The sequence below is a fragment of the Cucurbitaria berberidis genome (assembly GCF_010015615.1).
Source record: "Cucurbitaria berberidis CBS 394.84 unplaced genomic scaffold K460scaffold_5, whole genome shotgun sequence".
Lineage (NCBI taxonomy): Eukaryota > Fungi > Ascomycota > Dothideomycetes > Pleosporales > Cucurbitariaceae > Cucurbitaria > Cucurbitaria berberidis.
In genome coordinates, this window is record NW_024468939.1 from 3,254,237 (window position 1) to 3,270,172 (window position 15,936).

The window sequence follows — 15,936 nt, forward strand, 5'->3', positions numbered from 1 at the left end:
TAACCAAGACGGCAACAGTGTGGGCAAGCGCTATACTCGAGCCAAATGCACTCACGGTCATCATAATAAAGAGGGGAAAAGAAAAATGGGAGCTGACTTACCAATTGCAAAGACGAAGCATTCTGAGCTTGTCACGCAAGAGCACTCACTTCCATCCAGCGTTGCTCAGCCGCCGAGCATACATCTTCCCCATATCGCCCATGCCGATAATTCCAACGCTCTTGCCATGGTCCATGATGTTGAGAGGGATACACGCTCCAGTGCGTGAGTGAGGTGAAAGAGTTCAGCCCATGTTGGAGGTGGAAGATGGGAGTAGCTTCGCAGCCGCCAAAGAAAAGTTCACCACGCGGCGCGCTAGGCGTTCGGCGCCACTTTCCTCCGCACACAACCGAAAACCGCGCCCACCAAAAGTTCGACCTCGAATCGACCACCTTCACGAACCAGCCAGTCCCAGCTAATACACAGCCAAAATGCCTCCCAAGAAGAAGGTCGAGCGCGCCACGACCGAGAACATCCAGCTCGGTCCCCAGGTCCGCGAGGTACGTCAACGACAGCTCCAGCTTGCACGAGCGCGAACTGACAGGAAAACAGGGCGAGCTCGTCTTTGGCGTTGCCCGCATCTTCGCGTCCTTCAATGACACCTTCGTCCACATCACCGATCTGTCCGGTCGCGAGACCATCTCCCGTGTCACCGGTGGCATGAAGGTCAAGGCCGACCGTGACGAGTCCTCCCCATACGCTGCCATGTTGGCTGCCCAGGACGTCGGTACGTAAAACCAAAGGCCACTTTGGAAAAGGACTTTTTACTGATTGCTGGAATAGCCGCCCGCTGCAAGGAACTCGGAATCTCCGCCCTGCACGTCAAGATCCGCGCCACTGGTGGTAACGGCACCAAGACCCCCGGCCCCGGTGCCCAGTCCGCTCTCCGCGCTCTTGCCCGTGCTGGCATGCGCATCGGACGTATCGAGGACGTCACCCCCACCCCGTCCGACTCCACCAGGAGGAAGGGTGGTCGCCGTGGTCGTCGTCTCTGAGCATGTGCGCATACATTTGGCTCAGTGGTGGAATATGGCATGGCATGGTTGGCACGATTTATGGTTTCATGACCACGATCAAATAAAGTCGCGGGGAACGGCACATATCGCCTGGTCTCCATGTTGAACTTGGCTTCTCTAGCGAGGTAGTCAAGCGAAATCAACAGAATCCTTTTTAGTTCGAAAAGGCTTCCCGACAATCAAGTGCTTCCTATTGTGCCTAATCAAGATTGCGTTTATACATTACGATTACTATTCGACTGTGACGATGTACATTATATGTCGACAACCTGGACGGGATTGCCTAGCTTTCCCGTGTTGCCATGCATTTGAGCTGCATTTACCAGGATGGTGTTTGGGCTTTGCCCTCCCCATACGCGGTCCCATAGCAGCTCTCGGGTTCCGCGATACAGGACCCTGACAACGCTCCACCACAATCGCGGATTGAGTAAACCATGTGTCCACTTTGAATTTGTAGCCAGCCCTTGAACATAGGCATCATGGGCCTTATCCCACCACACCACTGTCATCCCCGCCCCCCAATGCACATGGCCGAACACATGGAGCGTTGGCTTGACTCGCCTGACTTCTTCCAGCAGATGCTCACAGCCCATACCGTGAGGGAGGGATAGGTCTAAGTGGTACTTTGGTGGCGTATGTGTGACAAGAATGTCTGTATTCTTGGGCACAGTCTCTGACCACGCATCTCGTCCTCTTGGATATTGGAAGGCATGCACGCTCATGGGCCCGCATGCTGGTATTTGTGGTGCGCCGTAGATGCGTATTCGTCTCTGGTCTCGCTCTGCCGCGAGTAGTGGCGTTCTTGCGCTGGCCGGATCGGTGCTCTTGGGCTCGGTGGTAATCGTAAGGCTGAGCCGCCTGTGTTGTAGATAGTGCAGCCTCTTCCAATTAAGAGTCCCCCTCCTCTGTTCTTCGGATAACGACGGCCTTGTCCGTGGATCTAGATATGTATCATGGTTTCCGCTAATCACCACAATCTCCTTGTGCGGTAACGAGACCAACCAGTCGATCTGTTTTTGTATTTCCGCAATGCTCCCATCATTCGTCAGGTCCCCCGCGTGTATCAGTATATCTCCCGGTGGTACGTCCTCTGGTATGTTGCTATGTGTATCCGATATGCACACGACTCGAATCGAAGGCTGCGTAGGTGTAGGCGTGGAGCGCAGGTATGTTATCAGGTGGTAAGCATGGTATAGCAGTAGCTTCACTGGCGCTCGGAACAGTAGTGCGGCGAAGGAGTAAGGCTCAAAGTCATCTTTCGGGCGGTGGAATGGGTTGAGGAACTCGAGGACCATCGCCGAGGGCGTCGAGCGTCGTGACCGGTATTGTCAAGCTTGTAGCACCCGTGGTGGTGAGCAAAGTCATAGCATTGCGGCAAGTGGCGTGCACTTGCCATTGCGTGGCTGTGCCAGTCGCGGCTTACCTCGAGGCACACTCCACTCTTGCCGACATCACCATCTCTCGTGACGCCAAATGGACCCCAACGAGAACCATCTTCAGCCACACATGAGGCTACAGCATGTAGCAGAGAGCGCCATCGCGTTTCGAGCGAGGAGGCCTTGACCGGATCCTAGCAAACCAATCTGGTTATTGGCCTAGGCCTTGCAGCAGGCCTTCAGCTCGAGGCAATGGGGGCGGTGTTAGTGACTGACTGCGCGCTTGCATGAAGACGTATTTTGAGTAGCCTTGGAGGATGCATATGGTTAAGTACCAGCCTTCTCCCTTCATTTCAAATTCGTTTAGACTATTGTGACCACTTTGTTCACGTATTTCTTCTCGTCGTCCTATTTCTGGCCCCTTCGTCCTTCTGACCTTGAATATTTGAGCTGCTTCGCGAGACCCAGCCCCTACGAATCGCAACATGGCCGAATTAGCTATTGGGGGTGTATCCTTCTTTTTCCAGGTGTTTGCCGGATGTATCCAAGGTTTGTATCTCCCGCTAGACGCTGTGCAAGCCTTGTCCAACCGTGCCTAGGCTATGAGTTGATCGCGGATGCGTGTCGTTTGCGGGATGACTGCCAGGCTCTTCTTCTGAAATTCAAGATCGAGGAGCATCGACTGCTCAATTGGGCTAAACTTGTTCAGCTCGATTACCGAGATGACAAGTTAGTTCTTAATCACCTATCGAAGGGGTTGATCATCAACATCATGGAGCAGCAACAGAAGCTCCTGTTCTCGTTCGGCCGCCTCAACAAGAAGTACGAGAGACTCACAGACCCCCTGCTGGTAGAAGAGGTTCAAGAGTTTGTCTTGGAGAACTCTGATCGGCTGCTCGAGAATGGCAGCACGAACGGTACTAACGGTACCAACGGCACCGCGAAAGGACATAAGAAGTCCGTCCAGTTTCCACCAACCGAAGAGCTCGTCAAAATGTCCCTCAAATTCATGCAAAACTTCAAAGACACTCCAAGGCGGCTCAAATGGGCGGTGTTCGATCATAAGAAGATGGAGAGCTTGATCGTCAAATTGACCGACTTCAACGACAAGATGCACGATGCCCTCGACAAGGCACAAATGGACCTCCTTATCGACATGCAGACCCGTACGAATGACCAAATCGTTCTCCTCAACAGGACCATGTCGCACATGGTTCAGATCTATAGATCTGAGCAGCTTGCATTCCACCGACACTACTCCATCATGGATGTCGAGGACTCCGAGTACGATGAACTTTATGGCGGTGTGGGACCTGTGACTCGCGATGCCGCGCCACAAGCCCTCGCTGCACTGGCGCAGCAGAATTACATCCACCTTGCGATCGAAGAGTCACAACTTGTTACGGAGGGGGATGCAAATGAGATTGGGTTGCCACGCCTGGCAAAAGACACTGAACTCCTGTTCGAGGACGTGTATCCCAAAACAGGGCGATATTTCCCCGCCGACATTGATGAAGGTCTCCGGACGGAAGCAGTCTACAACAACACTTCCGTCTGGATCGAATGGAAGAATCCCGATCCATCGGGCCCGGCCCAGCACGACGGTGCGATTGATCCCAAGATCCACGCGCGCGTCAAGAAACTAGCTACTTTACTCAACAAGAATAACAGAACGGTCCGCTTTAGAGCGCCGTTCTGTCGCGGGTACTTCATTGATGAAGATGAAGGACGCTTCGGCTTGGTGTTTGAGAAGCCTGCATCAGTGCCTGCAGACACGGAGCCTACGTCTCTATACTCGCTGATCAAGGCTGCAAACGAGGATGGCTCAAGCATCGAAATGCCCTCCCTCACAGACCGCATCAAGCTCATGAAACTTGTCTGCGAAACAGTTGAGCGCCTCCACGCCGTCGACTGGCTGCACAAGGGCCTGCGCTCCGCCAACATCCTCCTGTTCCCCAAGAAAGATGGCGAGATAAACTATATCGATCCGTACATCTCAGGATTCGACTACTCCCGCCCCGCCGCCAGCGACGACATGACGGAGCGGCCTCTCGAGAATCCTTCAGCGGATATCTACCGCCACCCCACCGTGCAGCACGAGGGCAACCGCGAGAAAACCTCCGGTCGCGAGAGCTACAAGAAATCCTTCGACCTCTACTCGCTGGGCATCGTGCTCCTCGAGATTGCGTACTGGAAGACGATTGATCAGATTCTCGACATCAATCTGGACAATCCTCGATTGAAACCAAAGGATACGTGGGCGGTCAGAGAGCGGTTGTTGTTCACGCAGCATGGGCATTTGAAGTTTGTCAAGAGTTATCTGGGAAACACGGTGGAGAAGGTGATTAGGTCTTGCCTTGAGGGGCCTACTGCGTTTGGGCTGGAGGCGGATTGTGATGAGAAGAGGGAGGTGGTTGCTGCTGCGTTGCAGAGGGCGTTTGGCGAGAACGTTGTGAAGAAGTTGGCCTTTATGCAGGGGTTGTAGATTTTTGGCTGTTGTGTAGGCGTCTGGAGTCTTCTCTATGTAATTGTAACGCAGTTATGACATTCTCGGCGATTGTTTGTTGGTCTTAAGACCTAGCATTGTGCTAACAACATCGATCTTCCATCCCTAGGTCCATAAGTGATTTTCAATTATGTAAATCCTCATGTCCGATTGGGTGAAGATTAGATGGGCCCACTTGCATTGCCCTGGAAGCGGTGTGGTAAAGGGAATGAAACTTGTACCTAGATAATCATCTTCACAAGTCAAAGTCCAATCGTCGCGTGTGGTGTCACTGGGTATTGATGTCACCTAACCTATCGAGAAAGACTTTCCAATATATCGCTATGTATCCCACCGCTACTCGTGCCTATCCGCTCCAAAGCGACTGCCATCCCATGGTTAGGCCATGTCGCCCACCGCTCCCTCGTCTGGGGTTATGCAAATGATTCTAAAGTATGAACAAGGGTCGGTCGAAAGCGCTTAATATCCGACCTTCTTGAGGTACTCTCCCAACTCGACGACCGAGTTGAAGGCATTGGGTGTCTGGATGGTGTCGGGGTGGTGGGCGATAAGAAGGGCTTGCGTGGTCTTGTAGGCGACGATACCCTCTTTGCCCTGTGATATACGTCAGTATCTAGTGCTATGTCGTGCTTTGTAGACTCGCGAAGCATCTCGTGTGGGAGCGCACCTTCTTGGCCTTCAGCGAGTCGTCGGTCGACTCGATGGTCATGTACTTTTGGCCGTTCACCTTGACGCCATTTGCGATAATAGCCTTGGTCTCGCTCTTGTCGTTGAAGGAAGCAGCGATGGCGCTCATTTCAGCAGCAGTCAGCTGTAGCTTTGTTAGTGACTGCACTTCTTCCCTGTGTGTGTATGCTAGCCCATGCTGAGACCCATGCCCAGGGGTGAATTTGTGCGCGAAAGGGTCGAGAGACGTACGGAGAAGTCTGAGGACGAGGCCCAAGTGGTCTGACCATTGACATCGCAGATGAGGGCTTTGTCGATGTTGCCGGTGCCGACGAGGCTGAAGCGCGAGGGTTAGAAAGATTCTAGTTTCTTCTGAACGGTCGAACGAATGTACCTCTGATCAACGTATGCTGGCCATAGTGTTAGCTACTCGTGTCTGAAGCGTGTGTGATGATGCCCACCTTGCCACGACATGTTTACTGAGGGGTGATGTGCGTGCTGCGGGAGCCTGTGGTGGGATATGCAAAGGATGTGTCGCGGAAGAAAATGGCAGATCGGAGGCGGAAGTCGATCCAGGTACTTTTGACTAAGCAGGGAAAAGGTGTATATGCGGTGTGAGAGGCTCAGGCTGCAGGTGTTGGGCAAGTCGCGAGGTCGGGTTAAGCCGTTGATGGGCGAGCGCGAGCTTTAGATAGTGGGGCAATCTTTTTCTGTGTCAAGGCAACCCCGCAGTGCCATGTTACACTCATATGGGCGACGCAACCAACGCACTTTTACTTGTCTACAACCAACTGCCTATTTCGCAAATGCCCGTGAGACGGAGATGCTGCGCTTATGGCGCCATCATGCAGCCGCCGGTCGTGTGGGCGTCTCACACGCTTTCACGGCTGCGGCAGGTGTAGTTTCATGCAGACTATGGAGCTGAACGAGACATGCAGAAGCCTGAATCCATGGAGAGATCAAGGACGCTATGCAGTTTGCGAAAGGCACCTACAAAGAAAAATTGAAGCCATTCAGATAGCCTGTTTAGGATTAGGACTGAATCAGGGAAAGGCGGTATAGATGGTGAAAGGTATGCTCTGCTGTTGAGTCCGACATTTGCAAGCTGGTAGTTACTCAAATCTTCTTTCTGCTATAACAATTAGGCGCCTATCATAATATTAATAATATTCGACAATGCGTGTGTGGTGTGCTTCATCTTTTCATGTGTTACGTCAATCGAGCCCTTTGCCGCTGTTTGCGGACGTCTCCGCGAGTCACGTGCTAGCGCCTGAGCTAGGAGCTCTCCCAGCTATCCAAAATGTTCCGACGCGTTCATCATAGGCGAAGCCTGAAGCATCTCTCCACACGTCGAAGCGCATGTAGCAGTGAACGGCCCCTAATTCAGATCGTACGCGTATACGGTATCATAGAATGCCGTCTCCTTCGCCCTCCCCGGCGCGTTCGCGCCCGCAATCACGCTCTCCCAGTCCTTCGCGCGACCGTTCACGAACTCAATCACCAAGTCGTCCTAGATCAGCCGGCGTAGGGTCACAGAGGCGCTCGATATCTCCACGCTCACCCTCGCGATCGCGATCCCCTACATCTCATTCCCCGAGGCGCAATGGACGACGAAGCTACACCCCAGACAGTCGGTCAAGGTCAAGAGGACGAAGCTATACGCGCAGTCCGACACCAAGGGACGCGTCGCCAGCTCCTAGAAGTGCGAAGGTGAGATTCTCCATGTACAGAGCAGCTTCCAGATAGCTGTCTCTTGGTGCAGCCTGGCGCCCTTGATAGTAGCTAACCCTCAATAGATTGTAGTCGAGGCATTGACTAGAAACGTCAAAGAAGACCATATTCGCGAGATATTCGGCAAATACGGCGTTATCAAAGACCTTAGAATGCCTATGAATCCAACTTGTAAGTCCATCAGCCTCATTCCAATGCCAAGGCTAACTGCGTACGTAGTCAACGTAAATCGGGGAACCGCCTATATCATGTACGAAGAAGTCGACGACGCCGAGCGCGCAATCGCGAAAATGCACGATGCGCAGTTGGATGGCGCCAAGATACAGGTCTCAATTGTTCTTCCACGACGCCGTTTTTCGCGGACACCACCGCCTGCGCGCAGAGGTCCACCGCCCCGAGAAAGATACAACGACGATTATGACAGTTATGGAGGCGGCCGTGGTGGAAGGGGACGTGGGGGAGGACCTCCTGGTGGATATCGACCACCGCCGATGGATGGACCACGCTATCGATCTCCACCGCGCAGACGGTCGCCAGATCGAGGAGGGCATTGGGGACGTGGTAGGGGTGGACGAGGAGGTGGTGGTGGAGGTTATGGCCGACCGCGCTCATACACCAGATCTCGGAGTCGATCACCACGGCGAAGTCGATCACCGTCTTTCAGCAGATCACCATCTAGGACGCCACCCAGACGGCGAGGTGGGTACGGTAGGCGTGATAGTCCACCCAGGAGAGGCAGGGGTGGCGGCGGAGGAGGTGGGAGAGGTCGAAGGAGTCCGAGCTATAGTTCGTATGGCAGTCGTAGCCCTAGGGATCGCAGCCTGAGCAGGGATCGTAGATGAGCAGCTGCGTGACTAATAGCCATTTAGTATGGTCTAAAGCCTTTAGACATTATCAGTTGTTATAACTAATAGCCGTTTAGTGTAGTCTGGAGGCATTCGGATGCTTTTCACATGCCGAACAAAAATTACATTTAATTAACCACTGAGGATGCCCAGTCTCCACTATCAAGCCATCTTCAACTGAAATCCAGCTCCTTTCTCTTCCGCTTCCCTAGTCGCAAATATGCTACTAAAGTCCACGTTCTTCAAACCAGGTGCCTCGCCGCGCTTCGGCGCATGCGGACTCTTCTTCCTCCGCCGCTCTTGACCCGCTTTACTCGGGAAGGTAGGGAACATCTCTGATGGCTTAGGTTTGGGCTGCTCCTTGAAGTATGAATGCCCGAGTACTTCTTTGGATGTCGGCCTATGCTCTGGATTCAAGGATAGAAGAGAAAAGAGCAGATCAACGCCCGCGGCCGTCAGGAAGGGGAACTTTGCCCTGTTGAAGCCAGGCGCGTTGCGATGATCGCGAGGCATCTTGAGTGATTTCGCGTTGGGAAGGCGGTAGAAGCCCGGCCAGCTCTTCTCGGACGGCAGCCCGCAGAGCGAGAATATAAGACTTAGCTCGTCCACCTCGTTTTTCCCCTGTAATACTGGCTCTTTGGCAAGTAGCTCTGCGAATATACATCCGATACTCCACATATCGACTTCAGTTCCATACGTCGTTGTTCCGAGAAGTAATTCAGGCGCGCGATACCACAGCGTGACAACGAGTTGGGTGAGCGGTGCATTCGACGGAGGAATATAGCGCGCCATGCCGAAATCAGCGAGTTTGAGCTGTCCGCGGTTGTTGAGCAGGATGTTGGACGTCTTGAGATCACGGTGCATGATGTAGTTGTCGTGGAGGAAGCCCACTGCACCCACGAGTTGTCGTAGCAGTGTCTTGACTTCGCTGGCCATGAACGGTTCCGACATATCTTCCTGCAGCGTCTTGAGATCGTGCTCCAGAAACTCCATGACCAAGACGCATTCTTGCGGATCGTCGCCGGATAGGATTTCTTTCAGGTCAACGATGTTGATGTGGCGGGCTTTTTGGAGGATGCTGATTTCGCGGAGGGCGGTGATGGGGAAGCCGTCCTGGTTGTAGTCCATCTTGACTTTCTTCAGGGCTACGACTTCGCTGGTGGAGACTTCTCGCGCGCGTGATACCCAGCCATAGGAGCCTTCTTCGATGTGGTTTAGGGTTTCGAAATTGGATGTGTGACGGCAGGGTCCCCATGATCCACCGTCGAATCTTAGTAGTTTCCTCTCACTTTCCTGCTCTTGAGTTTGTGGCACTTGGTCGTTTTCATCGCCGGTCGACAGTCGTCGCCGCTTTGCTGGCCGTGCTGCCTCTTCCGCTTCTTGCTGTTTTTGGAGCTTCAATCGCTTCTTTTCTTCCTTCTCTCTTTTTCGACGAAGCTCTTCTGCTTTATCTACTTCATCATTTGCCCATCGTGATGCCATTTTCTCGTCACTTTGTGTCTGATTACCGCCGGTAGTAAGTCCCCTAGGCTCCTCAGAAATAGGAGTAGCGTAAGATGATCCAGTGGTATAGACGAGCTCAATTCGAATGTTTCACTGGTCTTGGTTGATGACAAGTAGCACGTGGTGGTGTAGGTACGAGGAGGTGGTGGTCATAGCTCTTTCACTTCCGCGTTCCGACTAAACTTTTTGTGAACCCGACCGCGCAAGACGTCATGGAGTTGCGATAATACAATTCGAGATGAGAGCGCACACTCTTAATCTACTTCAGACGGCAACGCGATGTAGTCGCGTGCGACCGCAGCCAAACGCGCATCAACTCGCGAAGTGCGCATCTCGGTGGTCTTCGACATCAACGTCCGCAAGCACAGAGCGAAAATGGTCAACACCACTTGCAAAGACGTTGGCTGAAGCCATTACGGTACAGAGTCATGGTTTTCAATGTTGGATTTGGCTAACAACCCAGCTAGACAACAGGCCCTATATCCGTTGCTGCTTACATGCGGCAATGCCTCACCCATCCCGAAGGCGGCTACTACACGCGACAGACTAGCACTGGGCAAGACCAATTTGGCACAAAGGGTGACTTCGTAACATCGCCGGAGATCAGCCAGGTGTTTGGCGAGCTGGTCGGCATATGGCTGTACGCGGAATGGCTTGCGCAAGGAAAGAAAGAAAAAGTACAGATAATCGAAGTGGGACCCGGACGGGGAACGCTTATGGATGATGTTCTGCGGGTATGTGGATGAGATCGAGAATGGACCGGCTCTCAAGCTGACAGCTTATAAGACTATTTCAAGTTTCAAGGCGTTTGCAAACAGCATTGAAGGAATCTACCTCATCGAAGCGTCACCTCATCTACAGAAACAACAAGCGAAGCTCCTCTCCGGAACCGAGGACTTGCACACAAGTGAGATTGGGTTGACTGCGCCGTGCAAGTACATCCCAGGGTGTAAGATCGAATGGTGTGAGGACATACGCCTCTTGCCAAAGGGTGAGTGTATACCGTATATTGCACCCGCACGGGGTACTGACACAGTATGTAGAGGAAACATCGACGCCGTTCATACTCGCGCATGAGTTCTTTGACGCCCTTCCTATCCACATCTTCCAAAACATCGCACAGTCATCCATTCCTGCTTCCTCGACTATCATAACCCCAACTGGGCCCATCAAGCCGAAGCATGGCGTCACAACACCAAAGAACACCTGGCATGAGCTTGTTGTCTCACCTACGTCGCCATACGCTAGCGCGGGTACTACTATAACAACAGCGACAGGTAAAGCGGATGAGAAGCTTGACTTCGAAATGACAATCTCGAAAACACCAACCCCACACTCACTCTATCTACCCAAGATGTCGAGCCGATATAAGAAACTAGAAAACACTCCCGATGCCATTATCGAGATCTCTCCGGAATCATTCGCCTACGTATCTGACTTCGCCATACGAATAGGTGGTAGCAACTCTGTACCAAGCAGTCCACAACCTGCTTCCTCACCAAATGCTCCAACCTCCAACCAAGCTTCCTTTCCAAAACCCGAACCTTCGGGTGCTGCTCTCATTCTAGACTATGGACCCTTGGATACCATACCGGCCAATACACTACGCGGCATCCGCTCCCATCGCGCCGTTTCCCCATTCGACTCACCAGGCAAAGTGGATCTTAGCGCAGATGTTGATTTCGTCGCTTTGGCCGAGTCGGCACTGGGCGCCTCCCCCGGTGTTGAGGTTCACGGCCCAGTAGAGCAGAGCTTCTTTCTGTCAACGATGGGTATCAAAGAGCGCGCTGGCCGGCTACTAAAGGGTGCAAAGGACGAAGAGACGAGAAGAAGGCTAGAAGTAGGCTGGAGGAGGCTTATTGATATAGGTCCTGATGGTATGGGCAAGACTTATAAGGCTATGGCTATTGTGCCATATAAGAAGAAGGGGCCTGTACGTAGGCCGATTGGGTTTGGGGGGGATATTGTTGGTTAATGCCATTACTTATCATGAAACCAATACCGACAAAGGGCTTCAACACCAATTATCTGACCTGAAGTACTCATCGCAAAGCTCCAACACGTGGACTCCGCGGCACTCTCAACGATTGACGCACGGTGACTAAGCAGGGCATGCATGTCAGCCTAACGCTACTGCCTTGTATGCTTCATCGACGTTGCGTGTTTCAACTATATAAATCCCAAGTCTAAATATCCTCTACTGTTCTTCGATACGACCCCATCGAACAGTCGCCATCGTCATGGACTTCTATCCAGGGTACTTCGTGGTCACTCCGCTGCTTGCTGTACTGTCAGAAGAAGCAGCAGCAGCGAATTACACCACATGCGCAAATGGTGTAAGGTCTTTCAGCCCCACCGATCAGTTCATCTGTGACGCATGTCGCGCTCTGAAGTTCAGCGATCGCGTCCTCGAGCAACCAGTGGGTGCAGTCACCCTTATAATCGACCGGAAGCCTTCTAGATTCGAATCAATGGAGACCATGCGTTGCGTTCTTTGTCTGGTGTTATGTCAAATCATTGAAAATTTCCATCCCGATGTTCACTGGGTTCCTACCGCAATGACCAGCCCACGATTATTGGAGATCCTTTGGAGGTCCTGGGCACCCGCAGCCTCCACTGAGGGAGAAAGGCCTTATGTCATCATATCTTCCCGCAGCGATAAAGGTGGCTTCAAGCCTCAACGAGTTCCAGAGCGATACGATCACCGTCGCGCGAAGCTATGGATTGCGAATTGCATCGAGTCCCATGTCCAGTGTAGCGATGAAAGGTTTATAATTGATGGAATGCGACTCATCGATTGCCAGACAATGAAGATCGTCAACGCCACGCCTGGGGCGTGGAAACTTCAATAAAGCTATCACAAAAACCGCCTCACGGAGATGTGAGTTAGTTGCCACCTGAGATACCAAGAACAGTCAGAGACGCCATAACCGTCACCGTCGATGTTGGCTATCGCTATTTGTGGGTCGATGAGTACTGTATTGATCAAGGCCACGAAGCACACAAGGTAGATCAGATTAGTAAAATGGATAGAATCTATCACGGTGCTGATTTCACGATCGTAGCCACAGGCCCCGATAAAAATCATGGCCTCCCTGGAGTCGTCTCAGCAAGGGAATTAGGACCCCAGGTTTTCCACTTAAACGGTAAGAGCATTGTCTTCACTGGTCCAGATCCCTTGTGGTCAATACGAGATTGTACATGGATGACTACAGCATGGACATTTCAAGAAGGGTATCTCTCCAAGCGACTCCTGGTGTTTACTGATCACCAGATGTCGTTCTACTGTGGGGCAGCCTCTTGGATGGAGTCCCTAGGCGGTCTGGAACAGTTCAAGGATCCAGGCAGTATAAACTGGAATACATGGGACGCAAGGTGCTCGCCCTACGGTATACCTGAGTCAAGCACACATCCATTATCTACGTCCTCTCGTACAGGTTCGACACCGGAGATACTCCGTTTTAGATATAATAACTTTATGGACCTGGCAACACAGTATACCAATCGAGGCCTGCGTTACGATTCCGACGCGATAAACGGCTTTTCAGGTGTTATGCACTTTTTAGAGAAAGAGGCTCCACCCATTCTCAACGTCATAGGGCTACCGTATATCCACTGGGACACTCAAAGACAGAAGCGCTTCATCCTGTCCCTTTGCTGGTATCACAGCGTATCTCCAGAAGTTACCAGGCGCAGAGCAGCTTTCCCATCTTGGAGCTGGGCTGACTGGACGGCTGGTATAAACTGGCACACTCGGAATCCATTATGGAACCTAGATATTATGGAAAGCTCGGTGCGAAATGTGTCCTTGGAGTCAAGGGACCCTTCCAGAAGTATCATTTCCATTGATTCGCAGCCCTCTCAGGAATTCCTCGCAACGGTTACTACGATCCACTTGGAAGCATTGATATTCCCCGCGCACCTTCTCTCTGCCAGAAGCGCAGAATCAATATGGACAACTGACTCATGGGATGATATCATCGTCCATGAGGATTTTGAAACCCTCACAGCAATGGCTCAACCTACTTGGTCGCCGAGCCATTTCAGAAGAAGCCTTGAAGAAGGCATCTGGTCTTGCCTCATGCTTGAGCTCGATCTTGTTTTCCCAAGCCGCCCAGGGTTCCTTATCGTAGTGGAATGGAAGGACAATGAGACAGCAGTTCGGGTGGGCGGTTTACTAATCGATATCTACAGTAACGACCCCTGGCCCCCAATGGAGTATAGAAAAGTCAGACTTGTGTAGTAACAGGCGCAATGGCTATCTACTGGAGCATTCTTGGAATCTTTGCATACATTGACATTTTTAGCGTTATGTAACAGGATGGATGACGTTAAAGAAGTCTCGCGCCCGCCAGCCAGGAGCAACAGCAGAAGTAAAAGTTACCCAGACGATACCGTAGAGCAGAACCTGTCTAAGCAACACGAACCCTTGGCTTGAGATTACTGTTACGACTGCTCAGCTCTGGATTCATATTGGGTCTTTACCAGTACGAACTCTTGTCGATGTTTCCTGCGCTCTAGCCCTGGCCACCACCACTACGGAGTCAGACCACAAAGCCTCGCACCCTAAAGGAGTTGAACTTGTTTGAGATATAACAAGGCCTTCTAGCTAGGATGCGAAGTCACGAAAGTCAATGAGAGAAATGTCACAGGAAACAAATATACGGCACGAATAATAACTTTGCAGGGTTTTTCATATCTTTTTCTAAATTACACATTATAATTACTCCATCTTATACTCTATCCAACCCCGTCTATCCAATGACAAAACCAAAACTAAGACATTGCGAACGAAACCAGTAAATCCAATACATGACGAAATCACAACTCAGCGAAGATCAAGCCCATAAGACCCATGGCACCAGCCATCATGACGTTCTTAGCATCAACGGCGACAGCAGCACCGGTGTACGCGCTGGGGGGAGCCACAGGGGCAGTAGTCTTAGCGACCGCGGGTGGTGGCGGCACAACGGACTGGATGGTGGTAGGCTGGCCAGCAGAGTTGGTGGTAACGATCTGGATAGTCTGGGTGGTGGTGACGGTGGCCGTGGGGTAGACGATGGTGGTGTTGACAACGGGAGCCGGGGGCGCCGAAGAGGTAGCATTGGCGCTGTAGGGCTTGGGGGTATAGGCCCAGCTGGAGCTGGAGCTGGCAGGCGGTGCGGGCTTGTAGCCGCAGACCTCGTCCTGGAACGCATCGTACTCGAGGCACTCGGCCGCAGAGCAGGCGGCAGCGACCTTGGCGTGAAGGTCGAGCTTCTTCAGCTCCTCGCAGACACAGGCGAAGTCATGGGGCTCGCACTGGGAAGTGGAGAGACACTCGAAGACGACGGTTTGCTAGGAGATGAGTGTTAGTATGTTTGCATGTTGGGTAGGTGGAAGGGGAAAAGACATACAGCGCACTGAGACAGATGCTCAATGGGACCAATGATGTCCGGGGGAAGGTAGGATCCCGAGCTGGAGGTGGGGTACCACTCGCTGGTGTGCGCTGGGGGCGCAGTGGGGTATGGCTCCGGTGTGTACGGTGCCGGGGGAGTCCACGCACTGTACGCAGCAGGAGCAGAAGAGTATGGCACCGGGGTGTAGACTACAACTGGGCTGGGCGTCGAGTACGGCTCTGGGTAGTACTCCTCTGGGGTAGGGGAGGGGTAATACGGCTCAGGGCTGGTGTATGGCTCTGGGACATACTGTCCAGCGGTGACAGTGACGAAGCTCGTCAGAGTGACGGCCGAGGTCAAGATGGTGGTGATGGTGGAAGGCATGCTGAACGAAGGGGCTTGAGTCGAAACGACAGAAGGGAGATGGTAAGATACGGAAGTGGAAGAGTATCCAAGAGGAAGAAGTGAGTGTCTTGTCCAGTGGTATCGAATCTGCATCACGACTCAGACATAAGAATAAATACTTTTTCCAAGGAGAGAATTCCGCTCGAGCAGCGCCGTGGCTGCGTGCGGTTTTTTCATCCTGTACGCTACGATAGAGCTGTTTGCGGGACTATCGTCGACATGAATCAAAGAGTTGAGCAAAAAAAGTTGGTGTTTAAAAATAACTTTGATACGCATCCGGGACTTGTCTTTGTTCCTGGCGATGATGTTGCGTAGGTTGATGGATTCGGGCCGCGCTGCCGCATTCGGCCATGGCCCTGGAATGTAACCTTTCCCGACTAGTCCCCCAGCCACAGCATTCGCGCAAATGCCTGCGAGCAACACCGCTTCCGACTTTTTTTTGGTAATACTGAAGAGGGTGATTGACTGAAA

The 15,936-nt window shown here is 52.3% G+C and overlaps 10 protein-coding genes across 10 annotated transcripts; 6 read left to right on the plus strand and 4 right to left on the minus strand.

Annotated features, from left to right (window-relative positions):
* Positions 1-470: 470 nt before the first annotated feature.
* Positions 471-1,034, plus strand: K460DRAFT_292746 (40S ribosomal protein-like protein S14; the record flags this gene model as incomplete). The annotated part of the gene is made up of 3 exons (XM_040929369.1): positions 471-539; positions 592-766; positions 823-1,034. The coding sequence occupies 3 exons, from the start codon at positions 471-473 to the stop codon at positions 1,032-1,034; spliced, it is 456 nt and encodes a 151-aa protein (XP_040785139.1).
* K460DRAFT_370553 (Metallo-dependent phosphatase) lies at positions 823-2,547 on the minus strand. The gene has a single exon (XM_040934188.1). It carries the CDS (start codon positions 2,348-2,350, stop codon positions 1,310-1,312), a length of 1,041 nt encoding a protein of 346 aa, XP_040785140.1. The 5' UTR covers positions 2,351-2,547; the 3' UTR covers positions 823-1,309.
* A 230-nt stretch (positions 2,548-2,777) lies between these two features.
* K460DRAFT_370555 (uncharacterized protein) lies at positions 2,778-5,257 on the plus strand. The gene is made up of 2 exons (XM_040934189.1): positions 2,778-2,980; positions 3,031-5,257. The coding sequence occupies exons 1-2, from the start codon at positions 2,917-2,919 to the stop codon at positions 4,914-4,916; spliced, it is 1,950 nt and encodes a 649-aa protein (XP_040785141.1). The 5' UTR covers positions 2,778-2,916; the 3' UTR covers positions 4,917-5,257.
* A 139-nt stretch (positions 5,258-5,396) lies between these two features.
* On the minus strand, positions 5,397-6,077 carry K460DRAFT_409982 (Profilin/allergen; the record flags this gene model as incomplete). The annotated part of the gene is made up of 5 exons (XM_040937314.1): positions 5,397-5,531; positions 5,605-5,748; positions 5,856-5,940; positions 5,998-6,013; positions 6,065-6,077. The coding sequence occupies 5 exons, from the start codon at positions 6,075-6,077 to the stop codon at positions 5,397-5,399; spliced, it is 393 nt and encodes a 130-aa protein (XP_040785142.1).
* Positions 6,078-7,206: 1,129 nt separating this feature from the next.
* K460DRAFT_409983 (uncharacterized protein) lies at positions 7,207-8,159 on the plus strand (the record flags this gene model as incomplete). The annotated part of the gene is made up of 4 exons (XM_040937315.1): positions 7,207-7,305; positions 7,400-7,505; positions 7,554-7,584; positions 7,640-8,159. The coding sequence occupies 4 exons, from the start codon at positions 7,207-7,209 to the stop codon at positions 8,157-8,159; spliced, it is 756 nt and encodes a 251-aa protein (XP_040785143.1).
* A 182-nt stretch (positions 8,160-8,341) lies between these two features.
* K460DRAFT_346600 (Pkinase-domain-containing protein) lies at positions 8,342-9,661 on the minus strand (the record flags this gene model as incomplete). The annotated part of the gene is made up of 1 exon (XM_040931311.1): positions 8,342-9,661. The coding sequence occupies one exon, from the start codon at positions 9,659-9,661 to the stop codon at positions 8,342-8,344; it is 1,320 nt and encodes a 439-aa protein (XP_040785144.1).
* A 259-nt stretch (positions 9,662-9,920) lies between these two features.
* Positions 9,921-11,657, plus strand: K460DRAFT_380404 (uncharacterized protein; the record flags this gene model as incomplete). The annotated part of the gene is made up of 4 exons (XM_040935256.1): positions 9,921-10,100; positions 10,150-10,416; positions 10,469-10,673; positions 10,726-11,657. 4 exons carry the CDS (start codon positions 9,921-9,923, stop codon positions 11,655-11,657), a joined length of 1,584 nt encoding a protein of 527 aa, XP_040785145.1.
* Positions 11,658-11,790: 133 nt separating this feature from the next.
* K460DRAFT_188603 (uncharacterized protein) lies at positions 11,791-12,679 on the plus strand. The gene has a single exon (XM_040927100.1). The coding sequence runs from the start codon at positions 11,923-11,925 to the stop codon at positions 12,532-12,534; it is 612 nt and encodes a 203-aa protein (XP_040785146.1). The 5' UTR covers positions 11,791-11,922; the 3' UTR covers positions 12,535-12,679.
* K460DRAFT_188677 (uncharacterized protein) lies at positions 12,621-14,214 on the plus strand. The gene has a single exon (XM_040927102.1). It carries the CDS (start codon positions 12,708-12,710, stop codon positions 13,923-13,925), a length of 1,218 nt encoding a protein of 405 aa, XP_040785147.1. The 5' UTR covers positions 12,621-12,707; the 3' UTR covers positions 13,926-14,214.
* Positions 14,215-15,831, minus strand: K460DRAFT_188676 (uncharacterized protein). Its single transcript, XM_040927101.1, has 2 exons — positions 15,079-15,831; positions 14,215-15,019 (listed from the first exon to the last, which is right to left on the minus strand). The coding sequence occupies exons 1-2, from the start codon at positions 15,556-15,558 to the stop codon at positions 14,504-14,506; spliced, it is 996 nt and encodes a 331-aa protein (XP_040785148.1). The 5' UTR covers positions 15,559-15,831; the 3' UTR covers positions 14,215-14,503.
* Between the last annotated feature and the right edge of the window lie 105 nt (positions 15,832-15,936).